The following is a 23,583-nucleotide window of genomic DNA, read 5'->3' on the forward strand; positions in this document are numbered from 1 at the left end:
TGTCTGAATGATGCCAAGACCTTGAATAATGGATGATAAAACCTAACAAAAGACTCTTAGAACAGGACATGGGAGAAAGCAGAAAAACCTAGAACTAGCAAAGAGAAGAGATATGAGGTCATCTCAGTAGTCCTCCCAGAAAATAACTGTCTAAAGATCTTGAGAGATTCCCCACTCTGAGCAGGTAGTAGGACGAGTGTCAGTTAGTAACTGGAGGAATCTCCACACACAGTTTTACACTCACAGAAAACTCAGGACTCTAGTACAACTAAGATGATACAAAGTCTCCTTAAGTTCACTCAGCAATGAGTCCCAAAGTGGCAATACCACCCTGCTACAGTCTAGAGGAGCAATAGTAGCTTCAGCTACAATTGTCAGGGACATTCTATTTGTCTGCCATTCTATTTACTTGTCTGAACACTTTTTTTCACTGGGTTGAGACAAAATAAGTTAGGGGACTTCTGTGTCAAAGGAACTTTACAAATCAGACTGCTTTCATTTTAGTTAAAATATATACTATAGCATATCTATCAATTTTGAAAAACAAAAAATTACAATTGCTATGTGAAAGTTCTATGATAACTTTCCTAAAAGAGGCCCCCCCCCCTTTGTTGCTTCTTTTTAAGAAAAAGAGATCTAGCCAATAAGATTTTGAGGAACTCGGGGTAATTCAGCTTTTAAGCCAAATTCTGGGTTTGACTTCATTTAAAGACGTTAGGACCTAGGGAAATTGTGTCCCATATCACCACTGCCCTAAGTACCCTTCACTTACTTGAAGTTGTCATGTTCTATTTTATTTTGTTTTAAATGAGGTCCAACTTCTGGACCTCATTTAAAATGCCTGCTGAGAGTAATTTCTTCAATGTTACCCTTCTCTCCAAGGTCTTGACACTACTCTGGCCTGGCTTGCAAGGATTGTAAACCACAACACTCCTGTCTTCTTTCAGAACAAGATGCTGCAATTACTCTCCCAACCCCATGCCTTCTCCACTGCTGGGTCACTGTTATCTTTTACCCTTGAAACACTATGCTTCTAAAATGTCACCTTAAAGACATCAATGAGCAAGGTGAATTTTACCTCCCATACTTGTAGTCCTGGATAGTAGTCCTCCCCTAGGCTGCCTTCTTCGAGTGGCAATCTAACTCCACGGATAGGAGACAGACTCTGGGATTAACAAATCAGCCCTGGACTCCCAGGCCTACCACATACCAGCTATTAAGACTGATGGTAATTTACTTCAACACTTTAATGTTGCTATTCTCACCACTATAGTATAAATAGCACTCATAGTAGGGATCTGAGAGAATTATAAGGTCGTTACAATAGGAGAATGATGCAAAGCTAGAAACTCAATGTTTAGCACAAAATCAGTACATGAAAAATAGTAGCCAATGTTAGGAATAAAAATCTAAGTTATTTAATAAATACTCAGTTATCACTACAACTGCCTTCAGCAGTACTTTAATGACTAATAATTTGCTCGAGCTTTCATTGATTTGCTCGAGCGGGCCCAGTAACGTCTCCATTGTGAGACTTCTTGTTACTGTGTTTGGCATATTGAATACTCTCAGTAGCTTGCCAGGCTCTCCGAGAAGGGCGGAGGAATTGAACCTGGCTCGGCCAGGCTGACTGCGCACAAGGTAAATGCCCTACCGCTGTGATATTGTGGTAAACTCCATGTTTAATGTTGAGTCAACTGAGCCTCTGTGTTACCTAGATCTATTAAGCTTCATATGAATTCTAAAGTGCCTTGCCTTTGCCACAAAGAAAGGGTCAGGTCACATATCAGAGACCAGACTAAGCAGTTCTCAGAGATGTAAGTATATTATGAGAAGTATTTACAAATTTCTATTTTAGACAAAATGACAAAAAAAATTGCCTGCTATCACCCTCATTGTCTCACATATGGCTGCAATGCTTACTAGGTTACACAATATAGATACAAATATCCTCAACAAAATTTTAACAAATAAAATTCAATAATACATTAAAGAGATTATATACCCCAATCAAGTGAGATTTATTCTGGTAATGCAAGAATGGTTAAATATATGTAATTCAATTGATGTGACAGACCACAGTAATAGAAAGATAAAAACCATCTGTAGAGCAAGCAAAAAAAAATGCAGGGAAAGCATTCAATAAAATCTAATATCAATTTATAATTTTTAAATCAACAAAATGGGGATAGAAAAAACTTTCTTCAATACAAAAAAGATCAAATATAAGAAACTCAGAGCTAACATTATAATAGCAAAATCCTAAATTCATTTCATCTAAGATTAGGCAAAAGAAAATAATGCCCACTCTCACCACAATATTATTTAGAATTGGAAATACACCTGTCATAGAATTTAGGCAAGAAAGATAAACTAAAGGTATTGAATCGGAAGTCAAACTATATACAGATATATATATATATGACATTATATTGCAATTAGAAAGCCCTAAAAACTTCACAAAGTATCCCTAGAAACAAGTAAACCTATGTACAGTAAAATGTGAGACAATAAAACCCATATGCAGAAGTTCAATGCAAATAATTAGATAAAAGAGAAATTTTTGAAATTCTATTCACAATTGTGCCCTCCAAAACCAAGTGGTTGGCTGGGCATCAAGTTTGCAGAGGTAAAAGATATACACAGATAACACCAGTAATCACTATTAAAAGAAACAAAAGATGATCCTGAGAGTTAGTGAAAGGATTCTGGCACTTGCTTAGTACATATCCAGTCTTGGTTGGGGCCCTGGAACTGCATATGGTCCTTCAGTCACCACTAAGAATAATTCTTGAACTCAAATCCAAGAGAAATCCCTGAGTGTGGTGTGACCCAAAATCCCCACCCCCCAATATTTTTTAAATATTGCATTCATCTGGGGAACATAAAGTAACAAAATAGGAGACTAACACCCCCCAAAATTTTTAAATAAAAAAATTGAAGAAAACACAGCTGGAGCAATAGCACAGCGGTAAGGTGTTTGCCTTGCACGCTGCCAGCCCGGCCTAGCTGGGTTTGATTCCTCCGCCCCTCTCGGAGAACCCAGCAAGCTATTGAGAATATCTCGTCCACACAGAAAAGTCTGGCAAGCAACCCGTGACGTATTCAATATGCCAAACACAGTAACAACAAATCTCAAAATGGAGACGTGACTGGGCCCCCTCGAGCAAATCAATGGACAACAGGAGGACAGTGACAGTGAAGAAAACACAAGAAGTTTATGAACATATTCCTTGTTTATGGTCTGGCAGAAGTAACATTGTTAAAATTACCATCCTATTTAAAGTCTATTCTGAGTCAACTCAGTTTCCTTCAAAATTCTCCTGGCATTCTTTTTTACATGAAACAAGTTCTGATAGTTTTATATAAAGTGATAGAATGAGCTGAGGTGTTTCTTTCCCTGACTTTAAATTTTAGAGTAAAATTATCAAAACTGTGTGGTATGAATAAAGTGAGACTGTCTGGCCAACAAAACAAAATTGAGAGTCCAGAGATAAACTCTCATATGAGAGGGAATCTGTGACAAAGGAGCTGGGTACATAAAGTGGAGCAAGGAAAAGTCTCTTCAATAAATCATGCTGAGGAAAATCATTGGTCAGAAGCAAAAAAAAAAAAGAAAAATGAACCCCTTAACTCATACACAAAAATTCATTCAATAGGCTTAAAAATACCTTGATATTATATTAGAATTCATAAAAATATTGAGGAAAACATAGGCATAAACTTTAGATATTGATTTTAGAGACATCATCAATGATTTAATGCCATTGACTAAGTAAAAAGAGTCAGGAAATTGAACAAGTTACTGGATAGTTTTATTTATGTAAATAACCAAAGAAGATCACTTCATCACTTGAAAGAAGATATACTGTCAAAACTCAATAAAAGTAACAATATTCTGTGAAAAATATGGTCATTTTCAAGAAAGGTGAGAAAATATGTGTAGCTGGGAAGGGAATGGGCAGAGAGGGTAATTTTGATAGTGTTCTCATCTTAAAGCTTTGGTGGCAGATGAATAAGACATGCTTTTTTAAAATTATTTTTTTTCCTTTTTAAAGCCACACCTGTCAATGCTCATGGGTTACTCCTAGCTCTGCACTCAGGCATTAGTCTTGGCAGTGCTCAGATGATCCTATGGGATGCCAGGGATCAAACACAGGTTGGCCAGATGCAAGACAAACACTTTATGCACTGTACTATGTTCCAGTTTCTGGCTCATACTCTTTTAAAGATGTAAAGTGGGGCCTGAAGTGATAGTACAGCGGGTAGGGCATTTGCCTTGCACACGGACAACCCGGGTTCGATCCCCTGCATCCCATATGGTTCCCCAAGCACTGCCAGGATAATTCCTGAGTACAAAGCCAGGAGTAACCTGTGAGCATCCCTGGATGTGACCCAAAAAGAGAAAGAAAGAAAGAAAGAAAGAAAGAAAGAAAGAAAGAAAGAAAGAAAGAAAGAAAGAAAGAAAGAAAGAAAGAAAGAAAGAGAGAGAGAGAGAAAGAAAGAAAGAAGGGAAGGAGGGAAGGAGGGAGAGAGGGAGGGAAGGAGGGAGGGAGGGAGGGAGGGATGGAGGGAGGAAGGAGAAAAAGAAAAGAAAAGATGTAAAGTAGTTCTTTGGGGACAACACCCAGCAGTATTGAGGTTTGATTCCCGACTGCTCAGGGATCATTTCTGGCAGTGCTCAGGGAACCATGTACAGTGATGGGTATGGAACCAGGGTGACCATATGCAAGTTAAGCACCTTAACTCCTGAACTATCTCTTGGATCCATGTCCCTGGAAAATCTTAGAGTACTACAAATCAATATGAAAGCAGTAAAGTTTATTTAAAAGCAAAAATATGAGAACTGAGTATCAAGAAAGTATGCCTTTTCTCTACTGCATATCAATGCTACATGTGCTAACGCTTTTTAAATCTTTTTATGTGCTAAAATGATGGGATTATGGTTTAATCAGGAAAAATTAATGCTCAAAAGCTCAACACATACTGCATTCTTTGCCTCTTACGGGGTCCGGCAGGCCCGAGCAATCCACCGCAGAATTCGGAATGGCAACCCTCCACCTGGATCCACTGCTGTCACATTCCGTGTATTCAAAGTGGTAATCTTTCTGAAAATAATCACAAAACAAGCCTTCATTAGGGCCAATCTTAGTGAGACCACTGTGCTTTCTCCATCACTCCCAAACCTGCCTGCAAATCTGATTCAAAATATATTCTCTTGTTGGTTCTTTCTTGCCCCACACCAAGCGATTTATTAATCAAAAAAGTTATCATGGAAATCAATTCATTGACCAGGTATTGAACAGTATGGTATTGAGGAATGGGACAATTAAGGTTTAGTTACTGATCACCATAGTCTTATCTAGCCTAAAAGGCTGTAGCAACTCTTCCCAATTTCTTTTGCAGATTTTTAAAACTCTAAATCATTGACATATGTGATCTTAAACAAAACAACACTAGCATAGTGAATACTGTGACTGTCTTCACTTTTTATGTAAAAATTAAAAGAACCATTCCCACTGACCTAATTCTCATTCTATTTGTTAGCTAATCATCTAAATATCAGAAAAAGACTATAATGGGTTTTTTTTTAATTGAGTCACTGTGAGATACAAAGTTACAAAGCTGACCATGGTCCAGTTTCAATCAGTGTTCTAACACTCATCCCTCCAACAGTTATACATTTCCCATCACCAATGTTCTCAGTTTCCCTCCTGCCACCCCTCCCCACAGCTTGTCTCTATGGTAGGCACTTTCCTTCTCTCTCCTTCTTTCTCTCCTTTCTCTCTCTCTTTCTCTCCCTCTCTCCCTCCCACCTTTCCCCCCTGTCTCCCTCCCTCCCCCATTTGGTGCATTACAGTTTTCAATACAGGTACTGAGAGATTATCATTTTTGTTCCTTTACCTGTTTTCAGCACGCAGTTCCTTTCCAGAGTTATCATTTTCAACTATCCTTGTCATGGTTGTCCCTTCTCTATCCCAAGTACCTTCTCCAGCATTTGAGGTAGACTTTCAACCATGGACCAATCCTTCTGGCCCTTGTTTCTACTGTCCTTGAATATTGGTCTCATATTATTTTATGCATAGATATGTGTGTATACATACATACATACATATATATACATATACATATCCCACAAATGATACAAATACAAATCATTCTATGTCTATCCCTCTCCTTCTGACTCATTTCACTCTACATTGCTAATCATCAGGGTGATGCAAATAAAAACAACAATAAGATATCATCTCACACCACAGAAACTGAGACACATCAAAAAGAACAAGAGCAACCCACGTTGGTGTGGATGTGGGGAGAAAGAAACTCTTCTTCATTGTTGGTGGGAATGACGACTGGTGAAGACTATTACATTTAAAGTCAATTCTCTCAGGTTCAGAATACACCCACCACAGCAGACTGCTATAAATTATGAACTGCCAAAATAAGCAATATTTTTACAAGTGACAAATTAATAGAAATCCACTTGTCTCTAGATTTTGGTTTCTTTGAAATTTTCATAGTGTTCTCCATTAGTTAGTGCACACTACACACATGAGATTCTTAAATTGAAAGGAGCAAGGACTGAATACCATTATAGCATGTTAAGAATGAGAGAAGTTATGACAAATACAAAAGACTTTTTTTCAACAACAAATTTCTTCAGTTCGATATCTTGAATGTTACTATTCTGTTTCACCATGCTTTGCTTCCCTTATTATATCAGTGGCAGGACAAAGCAGAAATGTCAAGTCAGCTCACCATATGGAAATCAAGTGTGAGAGTTAGGGAGGCATCCTTATTCATAAGGATATAGATGTTTGTGTGTTTTTCTGCATGCTTGCAAGTGCATATAGAAAAAAACAACAATCAAGAGACACTTCCTTACTCAATCATTGTATAACTGAAACCCAAGCACAAAAGTTTGTAAGTCTACAACAGTACTTCATGATGTTTCACTAATAAAAAAAAAGAGAGAGAGACACTTCCAGTAATCAAGAAGGTCTATGTTTCAATTGACATTCTATTCCTCCATATACAATCTATATGATAACTATAGAAATTGGGATGATACATGTGAAATGTTAAGCATATTGCATTACACTTATTACTTGATTGATGGCAGAATTATTATCCTTATTAATAAAATGGATGTGAAGGGATAATACAGAGTAAGCGACAAGAGTTAATACAGCAAAGTACTTGCTGATTAAGTTTGTTTCTCTGCTTCAATATGCATATATAAGATGAAATGATAAGGGATCGTGAACTGGAGAAAGTAGAATTATCAGGCTGAAAGCTAATGTTGTTAAACAGACTCTCTTTAAAAAAGTATATCCTTCAGAAAATCATCCCTAAATTCAATATTCTGATCATTTTTACTTGACATTAAATTATCTGATAAGATCCTGAGTTTCAGCAATGCTTTATTGCCTGTGAAAAGCAAATATACATGCCTAAAATATCAGTAAAGGCAGTAAAGTGAAAAAAGTTCTTCAAGAAGGAAAGATATGAAAAGAAGGAAAGAAAAAAGACTAGAAGAGAGGGAGTGTTGGAAGACAGAAGGTAGGGAAGAATACAATGAAAACTGACCAAGTGATACGTCCAAATATTAAACACTGGCATAGCACAAATCCCCAAAAACAAAAATAAAGGTAAACAAACTGGTGAAGAAACACACAACAAAGGTTAATTAACTTAAGAACAATGGATTTCTAAAAATTAGTTTAGAAAAGGACAAAGAATTAATGGGAAATAAGATCAAAACAAGTAATTCATTAAAGAAGAAACTAACCAAGGAACATATGGTAAAGCTAAATTTCACCAATAAAATGCAAATAGTTCTCATTAAAATGAAAACAGTACTTAAAGTACCTTTTAAAATGTTCAAAAAATAACAGTATAGTAAAATGAGTCTATGTATGCTGCCAATGAGAAAGTAAACCGACTCGAGTTTTCTAGAGAAATGTGGTCAGTAACTTAGTGAAAAAAGTGGTCATCATATCTCTCAGAGAGCTAAAGGAAGCAAATTAATAGGTGCATTAAAAAAACTTTTGTTTGCATCACTAAGCTGTTATTTTTCATGTGTATTTATCTCATTAAATCATCAAAACAATTATGTAGTTTATGAAAGACAGTACTACTCCTATTGTTACACAAAAATCCTGATTTGGATATAAAAGGATTTACCCAGAGACACTGAGCTAGTTAATAGCATGGCTGAGAACAGAAGTCAAGCCTTCTGCTTATTTACCCATGTTTTCAGTTCTTATAGAATATCATCACACTTAAATAGAATACTGCTGGTTCAAAAATAATAGTGCAAGTTCCTAATGCAAAATTGGGATGTACACAGAAGACTAAAGGTGATCATAAAGAGGTCTCATATTCAAGCATAAAAAGAAGAGAACACAGACAAGCAGAGCTCCTTTAATATCACTCTATTTCTTCATTAATTTTCTAAGGCTGCTGCAACAAATTACCATAAACATAGTGAAGACAAAAAAAAATATTTCACAGTTCTTGAGGCAAGAAGGCTAAACCCAAGGTGTCTGTCAGCTTCACTCCCTCCAGAGGCCCAAAGGGAAAACCCATTCCCCTCTTTCAATTTCTGGTGATTTACTGGAATTCATTAGTTCATAAATGCGTAATTTTAATATCTTCCCTATGATCCAATTGCTTCCTCCTCTATTCTCTTAAAACCCTCGGTTTGATTCTTATAAGGACACTTAAAATTGCATGTAGGGGCCACTTAGATCACAATGCTAATTTCTCCAAATCAAAATTCTTATCTGCACCTTCAAATTCCTTTTTATCCATAAAATATTAATATGTTCCAGAGATGAAGTCTTGCATTTCTTTCTGAAGGAATAAGAATTTTGTGAGAAAAAAAATTATTTCAGCCTATCATAGTCTACCTTCTGGCCCCAGTGATTTATGTCTTCCTCACATGCAAAATATATTCACCATTCCAACGTTCCCTAAATTTTCAACCTATTATAACAGCAATACAAAGTCTAAAATATCACCTACATCAGATAAACTAAAAATCCAAGATCTAATCACCTAAATTTAGTAACAGGCACCGCTGGTTATGGTACATACTGCACAACATTCATCTCCATCTGTGTTATCTTGCTTCCAAGATAAAACTGTAGGGCAGTGATAGAGTACCAATTATAGACACTTCAATTCAAAAAAGAGGATAAAGTCAGAGAAATGAATAAAAGGAAAGAGAAAAAGGCCAATAGTCCCAAGCAATTTCCAAATCCATCACGGCAAATTCCATTAGGCTCAAAGCCTGAGAATAATCTTATGTAGTTTATGACTCTGGAGCGATAGCACAGCAGTAGTGTGTTTGCCTTGCACACAGCCAACCTGACCAACCAGGGTTCAATTCCTCCACCCCTCTCGGAGAGCCCAGCAAGCTACAGAGAGTATCTCACCTGCAGGGCAATGCCTGGCAAGCTACCCATGACGTATTCAATATGCCAAACACAGTAACAACAAGTCTCACAATGGAGATGTTACTGGGCCCTCTCGAGCAAATCAAATGAACACCAGGACAGTGCTACAGTGCTACAGTCTATGACTTCAAGTCCTGGACCATGACTCCACTTTTAGAAGTACTATTATGTTATTCTTTGAACTGAAAGTTCTGCAGCTGAGTTATTACCCTGTGTCTTGCTGGTAAAATTCTGGAAGTCAACTGCTTTTCGTTTCATCTTTGTCTCTTTCTGTCCCAGTTGGCAGTATTTCTGTTGATAAAACATTATCAAACAAACTTGTAGGTGTCTACTATGTATGTCACTCAGAGGTCACTGTCACTGTCGTCCCGTTGTTCATCGTTTTTTGTTCGAGCGGGCCCAGTAATGTCTCCATTGTGACACTAGTTACTGTGTTTGGCAAATCAAATACGTCACAGGTAGCTTGCCAGGCCTTCCCAAGCAGGCGAGATACTCTTGGTAGCTTGCCAGGCTCTCCGAGAGGGGTAGAGGAATCAAACCTGTTTTGGCCGAGTGCAAGGCAAATGCCCTACCAGCTATACTATGGCTCCAGCCCCAACCTCCCGGTATTTTCTGGGCAATCCTATCTATTTCTGGCTTTACAGAGATGATTGGGTTTATCAATGAATCTTCAGCTTTAAAATACAGAAATTTCATCGCTCAGAATTCTAGAGCTCAAAAATTTCAAAATCAATAGCTCTGAGTTATAGTTTATGCTTATATTCCCTCTGAAAGTTCCTGGGAGAAGTCATTGCCTGCTTCTTCTAGATTTTGATAGTTATAAACATTTGTTCACTTGTAGTTTATAATACCAATCTCTTCCTGTGTGGAAAATCTGAGTCTCTTCTCCTTCTCTTGTGACTATATTTAGAAACTAAATAATCTCCCACCTCAAGATCCTCATTCACATCTTCAAATCCCTTCCTATCATATTAAGTAATAGTCACAGGTTATAGGGGTTAGGAGTCATTGTTCTGGCTTTTACCATCAATAAAGACTAGAGCTTTATCCCATCATGGAGTTAAATCCCAGTCTGTTGTTGGAAGTTATTTTTATTAGGAAGTCTTTTCTATTTCCATATCCCACTGAGAAGATCACAACTTTCATGTGTAAAATTCAGGTAGTCAGTTACCGTACATGTAAAAAAATGATACTGAGGAAAAACAGTTCTGAGCGTCTGCCTTCCTCTCTTCACTCCTCATGCTGTGCTGATCTCGTCCCAAACCCAGATCAGTCCATCCACTGGTACTTGAACCCAGGACTTGGATCTCTCCGTGCAAGACCCCAGGCGTCCTCCGAGACACCTGGAGAAAAGCAGTTCTGAGCATCTGCCTTTCCCTCTTCACTCCTCACGCTGCGCTGATCTCGTCCCAAACCCAGATCAGTCCATCTGCCAGTACTTGAACCCGGGACTTGGATCTCTCCCTGTAGGACCCCAGGCATCCTCCCAGATGCCTGGAGAAAAGCAGTTCTGAGCGTCTGCCTTCTCCTCTTCACTCCTCACGCTGCACTAATCTCCTCACAAACACAGGTTTCCGTGGGGGCATGGCCTCTTCACAAGTGGGAGTGGATTCTGTAGAAGAAGGCATGGCTTATTTTCAGTAGGCCAAGGCTCATGCGGCCACAGGTAGTTTATCCATACTAAAGAACCTAGTCCCCAAGGAACCTAGTCTCCAACCTACACAGCAATATGAAGAAACAACACAAATCCCCACCACAAGGGGAGGACAAGGAAAAGAATCCAGACGACTCTGTTGATACTGCTCTCCTAAGGGACCTCTCTGCATAGAATTCAGATACAAAGACATGAAAATGTTCAATCAACTCAAAGAAACAGTCAGAGAGACATCCAGTAACATGACAGAAAAAATGGACAAATTACGTGAAGAAATGAGAGCAGAAATATCACGATTAAGAGATTCCATAGATGAAATGAAAAACTCAGTCTCTTCTCTCAACAATAGAATGACCGCAGCTGAAGAGAGAATCAGTGAGGTGGAAGATCAGTTGCAGCAAGCCAACAGGCAACAACAAACAGTGGCAAGAGACCTCAAAATAGCTCTACAGAGAATCAGAGTCCTAGCAGATGATTCCAAGAGGAACAACATTGGAATCATTGGACTACCAGAAGCTCAGGGAAACAATCTCAACGAAAAAAAAAAACACGGTTACACAAATCATTGCTGAAAAATTCCCAGAGCTCCACAATGCAGCCATTCAGGTTCAAGGAGCCTGAAGGGTACCAGCTAAAAGTGACCCTAACAAAAACACTTCAAGACATCATAGTTAGAATGATTGATGCTGCCGATAGAGATACAATACTGAAAGCAGCAAGGTCAAAGAAGGAAATCACATACAAAGGAGCACCCCTTAGATTCACAGCATATCTATCAGAGGAAATCCTCCAAGCCCAAAGGCAGTGGTGAGATATACTGAAAAAACTCACTGAAAGGAATGCTTCACCAAGAATACTCTATCCGGGTAAACTCTCACTCAAAATCGAAGGAACAATACACTATTTTCTAGACAAACTACAGCTCAGGAACTTCATAGACTCAAAACCAAACCTAAAACAAGGGCTAAAGGGGCTACTATAAGACAAGACAAACCCTACAATCACAACACACACACAGAACGATGACACAAAATCCCATAACAATAATCTCTGTCAATGTCAATGGTCTAAATTCACCAATTAAGAGACATGGAGTGGAAAAATGAATTCAGAGACAGAACCCAACATTCTGTTGCCTACAAGATACTCATCTCAACAGCCAGAGCAAACACAGACTCAAAGTCAAAGGATGGAAAACAATCCTGCAAGCAAACAGCTCCCTCAAAAAATCTGGGGTGGCCATACTAGTTCCAACAACATTAATTTCACATTGAAAAAGATTAGAAGGGACAGCGAAGGCTATTTTCACTTCATCAAGGGATATGCACAACAGGAAGAAATTACACTCTTAAATGTGTATGCACCTAATGAGGGAACAGCTAAATATTTAAAACAAATGCTAACAGATTTTAAGGAGGACATTGCTAGCAACACAATAGTAGCTGGAGATTTCAACATTGCCTTATCACCTATCGATAGATCAACAAGCACAAAATTCAGCAAGGAAACATTGGCTTTGAAAGAAGAAACAGAAGAGAAAGGGCTTATAGACCAATACAGGGCTTTACACCCCAAAAAGAAAGAATACACATTTGTCTCCAGTGTGCACGGAACATTTTCCAAAATAGACCATGTCCTAGGCCACAAAACATACCTAAATAGAATCAGGAAGATAGAAATAGTATCAACCATCTTTTCAGACTATGACGCACTGAGAATAGAAGAGAATCACACACAGACACGGAGAACCAAATCAAACATCTGGAAATTAAACAACTCAATGCTTAACAATGAGTAGATCAGGAAGTCAAGGACAAAACCAAAAGATACTTGGAAACAAATGAGAATGAAGACATGAGCTACCAAAACTTATGGGATGCAGCAAAAGCTGTTTTAAGGGGAAAATTTATAGCTCTGCAAGCATATCTCAGGACAGAAGAAAGGATGCACATACACAACTTGACTTCACAGCTCAAGATCTTAGAAAAGGATCAACAGAAAGAGCCCAGATTGGGCAGAAGGAAAGAAATAAAAATTTAGAGCAGAGATAAATGACATGAAAACCAAAGAAACAATCCAAAAGATCAATGAAACCAAGAGCTGGTTCGTCAAGAAAATAAATAAGATAGATAAACCCCTAGCAACACTCACAAAGAAACAGAGAGAGAGAACCCTAATAAATCGAATTAGAAATAAGAATGGGGATATCACAACAGAAACCAAAGAAATTCAAAAGATCATCAGAGACTACTTTGAACGTCTGTATACCACAAAACAAGAGAACCTAGAAGAAATGGATAAATTTCTGGACTCCTATTATCTTTCAAAGCTGAATCAAGAAGATATAAAGTACCTGAAGAGATGTATCCACATCAAGGATATTGAAACTGTAATCGAAAGTCTTCCCAATAACAAAAGCCCAGGTCCAGATGAATTCACTAGCAAATTTTTCCAAACATTTAAAGAGGACCTATTACCAGCAAGAAAATGAAACTGTAATAAAAAGTCTTCACAAAAACAAAAGCCCAGGTCCAGATGAATTCACTGGCAAATTTTTTCAAACATTTAAAGAGGAATAATGCCAGTCCTTCTCAAGCTTTTCCAGGAAATTGAAAAAATGGAAACTCTCCCAAGCAATTTCTATGAAGCCCATATCTCTTAATATGAAAAGGAAACAAAGACACCACAAGAAAAGAAAACTACAGGCCAATATCCCTGATGAACACGGATGCGAAGATTCTCAACAAAATACTAGCAAATAGAATTCAACAACTCATCAAAAAGATCATACACCATGACCAAGTGGGATTCATCCCGGGGATGCAAGGATGGTTCAACATTCGAAAATCAATCAACATAATCCATCATATCAATAAAAGATAGAAATAATATGATCATATCAATCGATGCAGAGAAATCATTTAACAAGATCCAGAACCCATTTATGATGAAAACCCACTCAAAAATGGGGATAGAGGGGACTTTCCTCAATATAGTTAAAGCCATCTACCACAAACCTACAGCAAACATCATCCTCAATGGGAAAAAACTGAGAGCCTTTCCACTAAGATGAGGGATGAGACAAGGATGCCCACTCTCTCCACTACTGTTCAATGTAGTACTGGAAGTACTTGCAATAGCAATTAGGCAAGAAAAATATATTAAGGGCATCCAGGTAGGGAAGGAAGAAATCAAACTCTCACTATTCGCAGATGGTATGATACTATACTTAGAGAACCCTAAAACCTCTGCCAAGAAATTCCTAGAAACAATAGTCTTGTATAGTAAAGTGGCAGGCTATAAGATCAATACCCAAAAATCCATAGCTTTCCTATATCCAAATAGTGAAAGAGAAGAAAGTGACATGAAGAAAACAATCCCATTCACAATTGTGCCCCAGAAAATCAAGTACCTGGGAATCAGCTTAACTAAGGAAGTAAAGGACCTGTACAAAGAAAAAAACAAAATGCTACTTCAGGAAATAAAAGAGGACAAGAGGAAATGGAAAAATATCCCCTGCTTACGGATGGGGAGAATTAATATTGTCAAAATGGCAATACTACCCAAAGCATAGTACAAATTCAATGCAATCCTATAACAATACCCATGACATTCTTCAAAGAAATGGAGCAAACACTCCTAAAATTCATATGGAACAATAAGCCCCCACTAATAGCTAAAGCAATTCTTGGGAAAAAGAAAATGGGAGGAATCAACCTCCCCAACTTCAAGCTCTACTACAAAGCAGTAATAATTAAAACAGCATGGTACTGGAACAAAGGCAGTGCTGCAGACCAATGGAACAGGGTTGAATATACTGACATCTCCTCCCAAACATATGATCATCTAATCTTCAATATGGGGCAAGAAAGGTGAAGTGTAGCAGGGAAAGCCTCTTTAATAAATTGTGCTGGCAAAACTGGATGGCTACATGCAAAAAAGTGGGCTCAGATCTCTGCCTAACGACATGCACAAAAGTAAGATCAAAATGAATTTATGACCTCAACATTAGACCGGAATCCAAAAAGTTCATTGAAAACAAAGTTGGCAAAAACCCCATGATATTGAAGCTAATGGTATCTTTAAAGATATCATGCCACTGGTCAAGCAATTAAAAACAGAGAAAGACAAATGGGACTATCTTAAACTAAGAAGCATCTGCACCTCAAAAGAAACAGTGATCAGGGCTGGAGTGATAGCACAGCGGGTAGGGCATTTGCCTTGCCCGCAGCCGACCCAGGTTCAATTCCCAGCATCGCATATGGTCCCCCGGGCACCGCCAGGAGTCATTCATGAGTGCAGAGCCAGGAATAACCCCTGAGCATCACCGGGTATGACCTAAAATAAAGGAAAAAAAGAAAAAAGAAACAGTGACCAAAATACAAAGACAGTCTACAGAATGGGAAAGGATATTCGCCAAATACACATCCAACAAGGGGTTGATATCAAGGATATACAAGGTACTGATTGAACTCCACAAGAAGAAAACACCCAACCCCATCAAAAAATGGGGCAAGGAAATGAACAGAAACTTTTGCAAAGAAGAAATCCGAATAGCTAAAAGGCACATGAGAAAATGCTCTACATCACTATCAGGGAGATGCAGATCAAAAGAACAATGAGATATCACCTCACACCACAGAGACTGGCCCATATCCACAAGAACAAAAGCAACAGATGCTGGCACGGATGTGGCAAGAAAGGGACCCTCCTTCACTGCTGGAGGGAATGCCGACTGCTCCAAGCCTTTTGGAATGTAGTATGGACGATTCTCAAAAAAAATAGATTTTAATCTCCCATTTGACCCAGCAATACCACTCCTGGGAATATATCCCAGAGAGGCAAAAAAGTATACTCAAAGTGACATCTGCACTTGTTTGTTCATTGCAACACTCTTTACAATAGCCAGAATCTGGAAAAAACCTGAGTGCCTGAGAACAGATGACTGGTTAAAGAAACTTTGGTACATTTACACAATGGAGTACTATGTAGCTGTTAGAAAAGATGAAGTCATGAAATTCACATACAAGTGGTACTACATGGAAAGTATCATGTTAAAAGTGAAATGAGTCAGAAAGAGCGGGATAGACATAGAAACACTGCATTCATCTGGGGAACATAAAGCAACAAAATGGGAGACTAACATCCATGAGTGGCTGAGATTAGTTCCAGGAATTTTGCTCCATGACCTGGAAACCAGCCACATGTGCTAGGAGAAAAGGAAGCTCAGATAGAGAAGAGAGCAACAAATGAAGGGTGTTGGGAGGAACCTCCCAGGATGGGAGAAGCATGCTGAAAGTAGACTATAGACCAAACATGATTGCCACTCAATGCCTCTTTTGCAAACCACAACACCCAAAAGGGGAGAGAACAAAAGGGAATGCCTTGCCACAGAGGCAGGGTGGGATGGAGGGGATGGGGTTGGGAGGGATGCTGGGACCCGTGTTGCTGGATGATGGGAGCTGGTGGAGGGATGGGTACTTGATCATTGTATAACTGAAACCCAAGCACAAAAATTTGTAAGTCTATAACTGTACCTCATGGTGTTTCTCTAATAAAAAAAATAAACCATAAAATTCTTTATATTGCAAAATGCAAAATGATTATCACAATTAATCACATAATTTATTACTGTATAGTTAATAATTTTTTTATAAAAAAAGAAAATGAAAAGCAGACAGAGATAACACAAAGAAAGAGAACTACAGGCCGATATCCCTGATGAACACAGATGCAAAGATCCTCAACAAACTACTAGCAAATAGAATCCAACTACTCATCAAAAAGATCATACACCATGACCAAGTAGGATTCATCCCAGGGATGCAAGGATGGTTCAACATTCGGAAATCAATCAACATAATCCATCATATCAACAAAAGAAAAGATAAAAAGCATATGATCATATCAATAGATGCAGAGAAAGCATTTGACAAGATCCAGCACCCCTTTATGATGAAAACCCTAGCCAAAATGGGCATAGAGGGGACTTTCCTCAACATAGTTAAAGCCATCTACCACAAGCCTACAGCAAGCATCATCCTCAATGGGGAAAAACTGAGAGCCTTCCCTCTAAGATCAGGGACGAGACAAGGATGCCCACTCTCTCCACTGCTGTTCAATATAGTACTGGAAGTTCTTGCAACAGCAATTAGGCAAGAAAAAGACATTAAGGGCATTCAGGTAGGAAAGGAAGAAATAAAGCTCTCACTATTCGCAGATGATATGATACTATACTTAGAGAACCCAATAACCTCCACCAAAAAACTCCTAGAAACAGTAGACTTGTATAGTAAAGTTGCAGGTTATAAAATCAATACCCAAAAGTCCATGGCTTTCCTATATGCAAACAGTGAGAGAGAGGAAAGCTACATGAAAAAATCAATCCCGTTCACAATTGTGCCCCAGAAAATCAAGTACCTAGGAATCAGCCTAACTAAGGAAGTAAAGGACCTGTACAAAGAAAACTACAAAACGCTACTTCAGGAAATAAAAGAGGACATGAGGAAATGGAAAGACATCCCCTGCTCATGGGTCGGAAGACTGAACATTGTCAAAATGGCAATACTACCGAAAGCACTGTACAAATTCAATGCAATCCCTATAAGGATACCCATGACGTTCTTCAAAGAAATGGAGAAAACACTCCTGAAATTTATATGGAACAATAAACCCCCACGAATAGCTAAAGCAATTCTGGGGAAAAAGAAAATGGGAGGAATCAACCTCCCGAACTTCAAACTTTACTACAAAGCGGTAATAATCAAAACAGCATGGTACTGGAACAAAGGCAGAACTGCAGACCAATGGAACAGAGTTGAATATACTGACATCACCCCCCAATCATATGATCATCTAATCTTTGATAAAGGTGCAAGAAATGTGAAGTGGAGTAAGGAAAGCCTCTTTAACAAATTGTGCTGGCATCACTGGACGGCTACATGCAAAAAAATGGGCTCAGAACTCTGCCTAACACCATGTACAAAGGTAAGATCAAAATGGATTAAAGACCTCAACATCAGACCAGAAACCAGAAGATACATTGAAGACAAAGTTGGCAAAACCCTCAATGACATTGAGGCTAATGGTATGTTCAAAGATGACACGGCACTGGCTGAGCAAGTGAAAACAGAGATAGATAAATGGGACTATCTTAAACTAAGAAGCTTCTGTACCTCCAAAGAAACAATGACCAAAATACAAAGACAGCCTACAGAATGGGAAAGAATATTCGCCGAATACACATCTGACAAGGGATTGATATCAAGGATATACAAAATACTGGTTGAACTCCACAAGAAGAAAACATCCAACCCCATCAAAAAATGGGGCAATGAAATGAACAGAAACTTTCTCAAAGAAGAAATCCGAATGGCAAAAAAGCACATGAGAAAATGCTCTACATCATTAATCATCAGGGAGATGCAGATCAAAACCACAATGAGATACCATCTCACACCTCAGAGACTGGCCCACATTCAAAAGAACAAAAGCAACCGTTGCTGGCGCGGATGTGGCGAGAAAGGGACACTCCTTCACTGTTGGTGGGAATGTCCACTGGTTCAGCCCTTCTGGAAAACAGTATGGACGTTCCTCAAAAAATTAGAAATTGAGCTCCCATTTGACCCAGCGATACCACTCCTGGGAATATATCCCAGAGAGGCAAAAACGTGTAGCCGAAGTGACATCTGCACTTGTTTGTTCATTGCAGCACTCTTTACAGTAGCCAGAAACTGGAAGAGACCTGAGTGCCCAAGAACAGATGACTGGTTAAAGAAACTTTGGTACATCTACACAATGGAGTACTATGTGGCTCTTAGAAAAGATGAAGTCATGAACTTTACATACAAGTGGTACAATATGGAAAGTATCATGCTAAGCGAAATGAGTCAGAAAGAGAGGGATAGACATAGAAAGATAGCATTCATCTGGGGGATATAAAATAATAAAATATGAGATTAATACCCAAGAATAGCTGAGAGCAACACCAGGAGAATTACTCCATAACTTAGAGGCCAGCTGGGTATTCTAGGGGAAAGGACAATTCAGATAGAAAGGGGAACACCAAGTGGAGGGTGTTTGGAGGATCCTCCCAGGAGGGGAGATGCAGGTTGAAAGTAGACTGGACTGAACATGTTCGCCACTCAATGCCTCTTTGGCTGATCACAGCGCCCAGGAGGAGAGAGAGAACAGGGGGGAATGCCCTGCCACAGTGGCAGGGGGGGATAGGGAGATGGGAGGATGGGGGGGGAGGGATATTATCCTGGTGGTGGAAAATGGGCACTGGTGGAGGGATGGGTATTTGATCGGGGTATGACCGAGATCCAAGCACAAAAATTTGTAAATCTACAACTGTACCTCATGTCGTTTCACTAATTAAAAAAAAAAATAAGTAAATAAATAAATAAAGAGAAAAAAAAAAACCTAAAAAAAAAAAAAAAGAAAATGAAGTTTTGAAAGAGAGAATCAAATCATATACTGCCACAATAATTTGCTTAAAACTTTAATGTTGCTATTAATATAGAAGATAATTAAGGTCATACAATTTATGTTCATATTTATACATAATTTTTAGATATTTAAAACATAAACTCTTTGAAGACTTACATGAAAATGATACATATTTAATATACTATACAGAATATATATGTATTTGATAAAATTACTATTATCAAATTATTTTAAATATTTGGTTTTTTAATTAAATTAGTTTTCTCAGAAGAATGTTTTTATTATCCCTTGTTAATTTTCAATTTATAATCATCAATAAAAAAATATTTTCTTCAAAAAAATGATACTGAGAAGTCTGCCATGAATTTCAAATGAAGCAGGATCTCTGAATAAAATAAATAAGCTCAGAAAACTCTCATCCACTGCTGTCTCAGTGGTATTCAGATTGCCAGTTGAAATGAGCACAGAAACAAGAACACAAAAGAGTACGGTGTGTTTTCTGCACATACGAGTGGCTGTCACTCACCAAGTAATTTTCCTAAGGTTCATCTGCTTCTAGAGGATAAACCTTGCACTCAAAAGCTTTGATTTCGTTACAGAATTACTAGAATTCCAACAGGAAGCCATAACATGTTAATTTTTCATTTTAAGATATGTAAATATAAACCTATTCCAACCAGATGGCAGTATTTAAAGTGCAGTTAAGCTAGAGGAGTTTTATATTCAACCATTTAATAGGCGATTTCATCTGAATTGGTGACAAGTAATTTTTAAAAAGTCTGTTTCTGAAAGCAACCCTTAAAACAGTAGCAGTTATTTTTTAAAAAATAGTGTGCTGTACTAAAATCACTAAAGATACAATATAGGCCCTTGCAGATTCTTAATAGTATTTAAGTTACTAAAGAATTTCAGTACTTATATTTACAGATTTATAGCCAAAAATCCAACTAGAGATGGAACACTTAAATTAATCCCTCAGAACTGCAGAATTTCTAAGTATTAACAAGCAGTTTAAAAAGGAAAGATAAATTTCCTCCCATAGAAATATAAAAAGCAAGGGCTAGTGAGATGGTACTGCAGGTAATCATTTGCTTTGTACACAGTCACTGTAGATTTAATTCCTGGCACCATATATGCTCCCTCAAGCACCTTCAGGAAAGATCCCTGAGCACAAAGCCAGGATTAAGCCCTGAGTACTGCCATGCATGGCCCAAACAAGTATGCAAATATTAAGTCAATACATTAAGTATTTTATCAATTAGCATATAAACTATTACTACAAGTTATCAACTCTTCTCATGAAAGAATTCAAGAATAGTCAAATAGTAAATCAGCAAAATGAAATGAATTAACTAAGAAATGCAGAGCTAATATCCAGAAGTTAATAACCAACAGCAATATAAAAAAAAAAGCAATTTCATTTCTATGGATAAGAATCAGTTGCATTATTCTGTTTTTTTTTCTTTCTCTTACTCTTTTTTTTCTTCCCTTTATTTTATTTTTTTTTTACAGTTGTAGATTTACAATTTTTTGTGCTTTGGTTTCAATTATACAATGATCAGATACCCATCCCTCCACCAGTGCCCATTTTCCACCACCATGGATAATATCCCTCCCACCCCCATCCCCCCATCCCCCCTGTCTCTGTGGCAGGGCAATCCCCTGTGTTCTCTTTCTCCTTTTGGGTGTTGTGGTCTGCAAAAGAGGCATTGAGTGGCAAACATGTTCAGTCCATAGTCTACTTTTGACATGCATCTCCCCTCCTGGGAGGATCCTCCAAACATCCTTTATTTGGTGCTCCCTTCTCTATCTGAACTGCCCTTTCCTCTAGGATACCTGGCTGGCCTCTAAGTTATGGAGTAATCCTCCTGGTGCTGATCTCAGCTATTCTTGGGTATTAATCTCATACTTTGTTACTTTATATCCCCCAGATGAATGCAATCTTTCTATGTCTATCCCTCTCTTTCTGACTCATTTCGCTTAGCATGATACTTTCCATATTGTACCACTTGTATGTAAATTTCATGACTTCATCTTTTCTAAGAGCTACATAGTACTCCATTGTGTAGATGTACCAAAGTTTCTTTAACCAGTCATCTGTTCTTGGGCATTCAGGTTTCTTCCAGTTTCTGGCTATTGTAAAGAGTGCTGCAATGAACAAACAAGTGCAGATGTCACTTCGACTATACATTTTTGCCTCTCTGGGATATATTCCCAGGTAAAGGTAAAGGTAAAGGCCCTCCCGTTGATCGTCGATTTGCTCGAGCGGGCCCAGTAATGTCTCCATTGGAGACTTTGTTGTTACTGTGTCTGGCATATCGAATACTCTCGGTAGTTTGCCGGGCTCTCCGAGAGGGGCGGAGGAATCGAACTCGGGTCGGCCATGTTGGCCGCTTGTAAGGCGAACACCCTACCGCTGTGCTATCGCTCCAGCCCAGGAGTGGTGCATTATTCTGTTTTTGATAACTCTGAGCACTGTAAAATAATTTGAAGACAGCAGAAGGTATAGGTCCTTACTATAATAATCATTCAGAAAAATAGAACTCCCAAAAATCTTTTTTATCCATTTAACCATGTTTCAAAGTTTTTTCTGACAACTTTTCCTATACTGCATAACTCCAGACAGTTTATCACCAAGTATATTAAAATTAGTCATAGCACACTGTAAATGAAACATTGGCTTATGAGTAATATTTTCCAAAGCAAAACCTGGAGATTGTGTTCATTCCTACCCCCAAAACATGACAAAAATCTGGGCATGACTCTACCCCAAATAATCAAAAAGGAGATTCCCTGAGAAACTTTGAAAATCCAAGAGAATCAAGAAACAATCCTAGGAGAAAACAGAACATGAAATTACTCCTGACAACAAAACATTTAAGATTATCCCTCAACAGAAATCATGATGTATACATAAACATACACATAGTTACTGACAAATCAAGATATGAATATTAATTCCAAAGTAACATAAGCTAAAACTGTGTTATATTTAAAAACACAAGATGTCAAGATAAACCAAATTTTGAAGACCCACAATAACCCTGTGAAAGACTATCTGAAAACATTTTAGTCATTTCCTTCAAACTCACTTCAATGGTGCCTCTGGACTTTATTCACCATTACAAAAGCCAGTTTTAGGGCTCCTCCCATGCTCCCTAGTTTTCCAGTAGCTTGGCAGTCACACCCACAAACTGACCCCAGCAGCATATAATCTCATCAACAGCCAAGATCCAGGGACTATGAAATAAAGTTCCCGGAAGAGAGCAACATAGAACATCCTGACCTCACTCCAGTGTCTTCACCGGGGCAAGTCAGAGTAAGGATGGTTGAGTTTCCCTCCCTGACCCAGCAGAATCCCAGCAACCAAAAATCTCCAGAACCCAATCAGGCAGCCATGCTCAAGGCCACTCTCCACAGGCTCAAATGTGTCTCAGCTATGAGGGAACCTGTAGAAAAACCCAGGTATCTGGGACCCATGACTGATCCAAGCTTGCTTGGAACAGACTGGGCCTCCTCCCCCCCAGCTCCCTAGTTTTCCAGTGGCTTGGCAGTCATACCCACAAACTGCCCTCTCTCTGGTGCCATATAATTTCAATGGCCAAGATACAGAGACTATGAAATAAAGCTTCCGGAAGAGAGAAACACAGAACACCCTGGACCTTTTATACTCTAGCCCACTGATGTACCAAAAGTAGCACACATTCGTTTGGGTTTAACATACATACTTTTTAATCTCTTGTAAAAGGGCTTAAATGGCTTCTGGATGAAAAACAACAATCTTCACACACTTTCCTCTTATGGTGTTCGGAAGATGACAGTGGTGGGACTGGTGTTTGAATATTAACTTTAAAGAACTATTGTGAACAACTTTAAAAAAATAAAATATTTTTAAAAAACAGCCAGTTTTAGCAAGAATCTTGTCAAATCAGCTTATTCAGAATTCCTCCTGCTACTACCCCTAGTACTTCCTCTCTTGGATTCCCACCAATGGCCCTAACCCAGAATCATGCC

At 38.4% G+C, this 23,583-nt stretch overlaps 1 protein-coding gene across 1 annotated transcript in view; it reads right to left on the reverse strand.

The window, feature by feature from the left end:
• ELAPOR2 (endosome-lysosome associated apoptosis and autophagy regulator family member 2) overlaps positions 1–23,583 on the reverse strand; it is a 214,685-nt gene that overhangs the window by 91,366 nt on the left and 99,736 nt on the right. Inside the window, exon 2 of the mRNA XM_056117955.1 lies at positions 4,988–5,108. Within this exon, the coding sequence (XP_055973930.1) occupies positions 4,988–5,108 (121 nt within the window). The remainder of the gene's footprint in view (positions 1–4,987; positions 5,109–23,583) is intronic.

Source organism: Sorex fumeus, unplaced genomic scaffold (assembly GCF_029834395.1).
Source record: "Sorex fumeus unplaced genomic scaffold, SorFum_2.1 ptg000037l, whole genome shotgun sequence".
Lineage (NCBI taxonomy): Eukaryota > Metazoa > Chordata > Mammalia > Eulipotyphla > Soricidae > Sorex > Sorex fumeus.